The sequence below is a fragment of the Ictidomys tridecemlineatus genome, chromosome 8, assembly GCF_052094955.1.
Source record: "Ictidomys tridecemlineatus isolate mIctTri1 chromosome 8, mIctTri1.hap1, whole genome shotgun sequence".
NCBI lineage: Eukaryota > Metazoa > Chordata > Mammalia > Rodentia > Sciuridae > Ictidomys > Ictidomys tridecemlineatus.
The window spans coordinates 142,498,094-142,505,401 of record NC_135484.1 but is presented as its reverse complement, the minus strand read 5'-3'; the positions used below and the strand labels follow the sequence as shown (position 1 = coordinate 142,505,401).

The 7,308-nt window shown below is 40.4% G+C and overlaps 1 protein-coding gene across 1 annotated transcript in view; it reads left to right on the top strand.

Moving 5' to 3' along the window:
• Nucleotides 1-3,904: 3,904 nt before the first annotated feature.
• LOC101968337 (uncharacterized) overlaps nt 3,905-7,308 on the top strand; it is a 312,858-nt gene continuing 309,454 nt past the window's right edge. The window contains exon 1 of the mRNA XM_005327522.2: nt 3,905-4,026. Within this exon, the coding sequence (XP_005327579.2) occupies nt 3,925-4,026 (102 nt within the window). The 5' untranslated portion in view covers nt 3,905-3,924. The remainder of the gene's footprint in view (nt 4,027-7,308) is intronic.

Genomic DNA, 7,308 nt, shown 5'->3' with positions numbered 1-7,308 from the left:
AGCATTCTATACCCTAAGTGGGAGCTAGAAGTCTGACATAGACAACTTAACAAATTTTTTCCAACTATCCTCTAGAGCAATTGGAGACTATCAGAACTTCCCCACAGGTAGATTTCATCCAACACCTTCTATCCACATATTCAAGTTCATTCCTTACTCTGTTCTATGTACAGTGAGGCCATGTTAGTGATCACTTTCTGTTTATCTTATTCCTCTTTTAATTCGTTCCCTCCAAAAGGATTTAGATGTCAGTACAAAGAAACTACCAGGCAGAATGGGGGAGAAGTATGTTGGAGAGCTGTGTTATGGTGGGTACCAGGACTCCCCTCACCTCTTTCACCAAAGTTTCAAATTCAGATGCCTGGAGACGCCAGGAAAGAAATAGAAATAAAGTGTGCTGGATCTGTTTGCTCTTATTTTCACTTGTAGTCTGCTTTTGACGGTAGCAGGAATGGAGAGAAATCTTTCTTTATAAGAAATACAGGACTGCATGCAGAATGATCTGTGAGTATTCTCTCTCTCTCTCTCTCTCTCTCTCTCTCTCTCTCTCTCTGCCTAAGGACTAGGCATATCTATATCTATATCTCTACATATCTTTATCTATCTATCTATAGAATATAAATGGGGTTATGCATTATGACTATTATATACTACTGTCTTAAAGTTGCCTATTAAAGTTCTCCGTCTGTCCCAAGATCATGGCATTCAACATTAAATACTCATCACGCATGCACTACTTTCCAGGTTCTTTTCTAGGCTCCTAGGATGCAGGAAAGAATAGGATAAGCCCTGTCATTTTGGTTTGTGATCTGCAATAGGGAGGGTGGGAACTGTTGGCCTGGAGAATATTGCTTACAAAGCATGCTGCTGCCACTTACCCTCAGCCGATCATTGTCAACCACAGAAGGGGTGACTCCCTGTTGGCAAAGTTCTCCATTTTCCGAGAGAAGCCAGTGGTCCATTTTTTTACTTTAAATTTCAATTTTCTTATTTTTAAATACTGGTTCAACTTTTAAAAAGAGTCACTGTGGAGGTTAAAGGAAACATGTTGGCAAACAGACTGTGGCTTGCGACTTCTGTCTCACACCACCTTTGCCCTTGCTGGTCTGCCTGAGAAGAGAAATGCAGGGGAGTGACAGCTGTAGCCATGCTAATTCCCTTCTTTGGAGGCAGTGAACCAGTCATCAGATGTGGCCATCCCAACGCTTGATCTGCAATACAGGTTAACAATTTTGGGGAAAAAAAAATCAGCCTTCAATCCGAATCAGCAGCTTATCACTAACCTGGAATCATCAGGCTGTGGCAAGTTATATTACAATTATCCACCTGCTAGCAAGTTTGAGACTGGTTTTTGAAAAAAAAAAATGATCCCTATTGTCATCCAGTCACATTCCAAAGGACATGGTACCCTGTGGTCCAAATTTGTGGTTACAATAAATTTTGTATTGGTGCTCATTAGTTTATTAAGTTCAGTGTTCCTGAAAAGACCCTAACTTTTAATATTTTTAAAAATTTATACTGTTTATAACTTATTTCCCACACCCCGCTCTCCACTCCTCCCCAAAAATAGAGAGCTAGTTTGGGCTTTCTTGACACTGCAGTTTGCATAGTTTAGCAAATGCATGTTTTCTTACCTGCTCCGTATTTTAATCATCCTTTTTCACTTTTGGGTTCAGTTGTGCAGTGATAGATTTGTTGGGAGCTGTTGGTGGCTGTTGAAATGGTTACTTGTTGACAATACATTGTCCCTTGAACTGGTCATTTCTCCTTGCCACTCTTTACCCTTAACGTTTCTTCCATCTGTCTTTTCCCATTTCACTCCTGATTCGATTCACCCTTTCCTCAAAGTTCACTGAAGACCTATGCACCCATTCCCCAGGGCCTCTGATCCGGCTCCTCTGGCCTCCGGAACTAAGCCTCACTTTGACTTTTTCCATTCAATTTGCCAGAGCTCTTAGCTTAGAGGTGGTTTTCTATCTTTTAATCATCCCTTTTCACTTTTGGGGTCTTCAAATTAAGCTCCCAGGCATTGCATTGAGGGTACACTTAACATGCCAGTCTTTTCATTAGAGCCAACGCCTGCCCAAATCTTTCTGCCCTCAAGCCTGACCATGTATTTACAGGGTTCCCTCTGGCTCAAAGTGGGCCATTTGTTCCTCATTACCCCTGTTCTGATGGATGCCCCTGAATTGTTGGGGATCTTACTACAACCCCCAAATTCTACTCACAGAAACTTGAAGACTGAGAGTCTTTATTGTAGACATTGCCTGATCTAAGCTTCCTGAGTGAGATTCCCAAGCAGGGAGGCACCCTGGGCCACACCCACTGTTCCTGAGACAGGGGAAGACCCAGCTTCACACCTTCTCCAGTAACAGCTGCTTTTGAGTGTGCGCTGCTGGTTTCTGTCAGGCCACTTCTAGATTCAGCTACAAATTTTGTATGAGAAAACAAGAGATTTTGATTTTGAATTTTTTTTTTTTTTTTTTTTTTTACAATTATACTGAGTCTTACTGGACTGAAACCACATTCAGAATATTTCTGCAGAAAGATGTTTCAAGGAAGGGAAGTGACCTGCCTTATTTGAAAGTCTTCTGAGCATGCTCTTGATGTTAATCGGGGTAACCTGTGTGGGCTTTTTGAGTCACATGCTTTGGATCCTGTGTTTGCAAAATGAATTTATGATAACAATGACATGAATAACTTTAAAAATGGAAAATCTTCCAAAAGTCAGATATTAACTGTCATGTTCAGACCAAATCAAGGAAGTAAAACTGATTTCTGTTCCATGCCTTTTCCAAAATATATACTTTTGAATTACTCCTCAGTCACCATACTATGAAAACAACAACAACAACAACAACAACAAAAAAAAAAAATCAAGCAAGTAAAATTTCAGTAGACCAGCTAGAATTTTCTCTTTTTGATGTCAATTTGTTTTTGGCTAAATAATTTTACATGTTATTTTCCTTATTTTGGAATTAATCACTTACCAGAGTCTTTGACTCACATGTTTCTCTTACATAAAAATAAGTCTTTAAAAAATTAGCACTAGAAGGACTCTTTCACTTTTTAATACTGATAGCTATGTAAGAGGTCACATACCTTGTGAAGTGACTTTTTAAAACTATAATTAATAGTTCTGAGTTAAAAGAAGTGTCACATGTACCATTCATACATGATGTGTTTTGTTTTACTGCCACATACTAATAATCATTTCAAAAGGGGAGATTCCAAATTTACAAGACTCCTTTGGTGAATGTTTATAATAATTTAATAAACATTAAGACCATCATGCATTTAAAAATTTTCCTGTCTATTCTAACCATCCAGCTCCTGACTGTAGTTTAGTGCAATATTTCCATCTGTTGAAATAATATCAAATGGAATAGCTTGCAGATTGAGCTTGATAATTTATTGCATGACTCTAAGCAGTTTTAAGAGTGTTTAAAAACCCATTTCTTGCCATTAAGATTTTTAGATTCCATATCTTTGCTGCAAAATGTTTGCAGGGTTTAATCTCCTTGGCCCCTAAGTACACATATTTATCACTGACGTGATCAGATATCATGTATTTATGACAGTTTCAAAACTGGAACATAATTTTTAAAAGATCAACACGGGACAGTGGCCGGCAGTAACAACTTGTCATCCTAACTTCGATGCAGTCTGAATTTGTCACCTTTGAGGCCTAAGAAAGGAAGTTTTGTTTATGTAAATTGTCTGCATATTTCCTAGACGTTGTGTTTGTGAAAGGTTTTGAAACTTTATTGATTCCATTTTTTTTAAGGGTCTGGCTGAACAAAAACAGCAACACGGGTAAAAGGAAGACACCACATTAAATCGCACTGACTTGGTATTTAGACTTTTCGAGACCTTACGCAGCATTGTAGTTCTCCAACCCCAAATTGCTCCATAGATCTTACGATGGGGCAAATTTATTCTGGTGTACTATTTTTCTTTTTCAGGGGACCTCGATTTAAATCTGCACATTGCCAAGGGCAAGGAGCCAAGAACATGGATAGAGAGGTAAGATCGATGTCACCGTAGCCCCCTCTTTGATATTTCCCTTTGAAAACAGCCCTTTAAGCTTTATTTTTCATAATATTATCCATGGATGGAAAGAGTAAGAAGTGGGTAGAAATTTAGCCTCCTTGGTAGCACTCACGAGTAAAGAGGATGATTAATGAGTGTGGCCAAGGACGCAGTAGCACAAGAGAGTCTGTGGAAGTTAAACAAAAGTGCCTTCAGAATTTCCAAGGATTCCCATGATCCATAGTAGGACCTCACTGTGCCTGTCCACTCTTTCTATTTCTGATTAGATTTATAAACACAGCACCACATATTTTCATGCGGCTTATCGCCCAGGGGCAGAATTAGATTGACTGCACTGAAACTGTGAGGCTTGTGAGTTTTGGGCAAGGGCTAGAGCGAAATAAGTAGTGTAATTGTTTTTGCGGAGTGAACGTGGGACCTCCTCTGTTCTGAATTACACATGGCTCAACCCTCTGACCTAACCAGCCTCCGCAGTGGCTGGCAGAAGTCCTAAAGCTGCATGGAAAGGGTCATCGCTGCGCGAGCTGGAACGTTATCTGTCAGGCAAGATGTGGGCCAGCAACTCTATTCAATTACTCTCATTACTGGTGAAGCACAGTTGCGACCACCTCCACTCCATTTAACCCGTCATCCTCTCAGTTATTATTTTACCAGAAGGTGCCAAGCAGGGGGAGTTTTGGAATGCAGACGCAGCATGGATTCTTCCATGAAGAGACAGTTTTCATCATAGTTGCTCATTTTATTTTTGTTTATTAAATTTCGGATCCTCCTCCGGAAGGTCGTGTTTAAATAGTCAAAGGTTACTCTGGTAATTTTTGTTTCGAATATATAAGGTTTAGGGAAATAAGTCATGATCACACCTCTTTCGTTTTAATGAGTTTTATTTAAATTGTTTTGTGTGTGTGTGTGTGTGTGTGTGATGCAGGATTGAACACAGGGCCTTGTGCATGCAAAGCAAGCACTCTACCAACTGAGCTATATTCTCAGCCCAATAATTTAAATTATTTTTAAATATATGGTAACCCATGATGTAATTCCTTGAAGTAATGAAAGCTAAGACAGATGCAGAGAATACTTTTGGGGGGAAAAGGTAGGAGAGAATTGCAGGTGTTGACATTTTTGCAGAGGTGGAGAACTCATTCTGCAATTCACAACAGTGAGTTGGATAAATATGTATCTCTCTAGCTGTAATTTTGTAGTCATGTACTTGAATATTTGTTTTGACCTCAGTAACTTACAGTTTTGAAGGCAACTTAAGCAGACAACTTGGGGTGTCCATTCAGGCACTTGACATGACACGCAAAACAGGTCCTGTTTCTGATCCTCTTCTAAAAACTTTTTATTTACTTTGTTTCGTCATCAATTTCACAAGTTAAAGGCCTCAATAGGTCTGTTATGCTTAGTAAAACTTGGAAATAATTTAGCATTTAAATTTTTTCTTCCCCATCTGAGGCATTCAGGCTGAATATTAATCCAGTTTTTTGTCCATGACATTTAAACATTTCTTCAAAGTGTACACAGCTTCATATTTTTTTTTTTTAAAAAATAGTATTTTGTTTTACTCCGGGGACTCCAAAACATGAAAACAGGGATCAGCTACAAAAGAATCAAAAACGTTAAAATATCCTACAAGCCTTCCTCCCCTCCCCAGAGAGCAGCATCCAGAGCCCTCCCCAGCCTTCTTCTCATTAGCAGCAAAGGGTTTGCTCTCCACGTAATCTGACATGCAATGCTTGGAGCCGGCAGGTGCAAATTGCAAGCTGTTTCACTTTGGCCGTTATCCCTTAAATCGACAAAGTCATAGACTGGGAGAAAAAAAAAAAAAGGTTCCAGCCCAAGATGCATAAATGAAAATCTGAACAGGGACACACCAGCTGGCTAGGAGCATTCAGTGCAGCGAATACTAAACATGACCTTTATGCTTCTTGCTGGGGCAAGGGGCTTCCACACTCTTACAACTGACATGATGCTCTCAGAGCAGCCTCTCCTGTTTATTGTAAAGGCGACACTGTGGCCGAGGTAGATGAGAACCAAAGCCAACATACCTGTTCCTGTTTGCCATCTCTACCCTCCTCCGAGCGATTCAGGCATGATTAGCTTCCTGGAGTTGGACCAGATTGACAGTATTTCTATCCATGTCATTTTTGGCTGATCCAAGCAAAGCCCCAGAGCAGTGAAATAACAAAACGATCGCCACCACCCCCACCTCCCCCACCAGATGAATCTGCTGAGCTAGTCTGCCTAGAAAAAAAAAAAAAAAAAGCAGTTGTTCATATTAGGAACACCTAACTTCATTTCACGGAAGAGACGTGGCACGCCAGGATGTGTAGGCATCTAAGGTATGCATTTCCATAAAGGGATTCTAACTCTGTCATTCCGAAGCTGCTTCTCTTTGTGACTTCCCAGTAGGCACTGGAACTGTTGTCTGCAAGAAAGAACTTTAACTTGAGCTCTGAGGCCACTGACTAGGTCTGACTGTGGGATCTGCCCATGCAGCGGAGGGTAGGGAGACAGCCGGAGCTGCCCTTGTTTACAACTGGACAGAAGAAAACAGCCAGACGCAAATGAGGGCTGACGGTTTCATGAAGCACAATTGGTTGATCCCAGATGCAAACTGACTGCCCTGAACTGAGCGATGATCCGTACAGTATGCAGAATTCACTTTCTTGCTGGTCGGTGCCCACCAGCCTTGGAGGAACCTCCCTGCGCGCCCCTCAGCCACGGCTTTGAGTGCAACCAGAGCTGAACAGCAGCACCCTGGGACCCGATTCTTTCTGACAACAATCACATTCTTTTAAAAACTTCATGGGTTTGGGTTGTCACTGGTTATAAATGAGTTTGGTTGTTGTTCCTCTTTGCTACTCTGTCGTAGATTTCCTTTTCAAGTTGAAAGTGTCCGCCTCCGAAGCTATTTGTGGCTTTTTTGATAAAAAGGAAAATATCGTCGGAAACACTTTCACTTCTTAAAAATTTCAGGCATTTTTGTTTTCCTCTGTTCAAAGGCTTACATTTTAATAGCCTCCCTCCAGATTTTTTTTTTCCAAGCTGATTTATCACTCTTTAAAGCACACTTACGAAAGAAATGGGTTACTTTTCAGTTATGCAAGATGAAGAGGTTTTGGAGATGGCTGTACGGCATTGTACAGAGAGTCAGCACTACAATTTGTCTCTTAAAAACCTAAAGGGCAGGTCTAATGTTATCTGTTGGTACCACAATAATAATAAAAAAAAGCCTTAAAAATATGCTACCAGAAA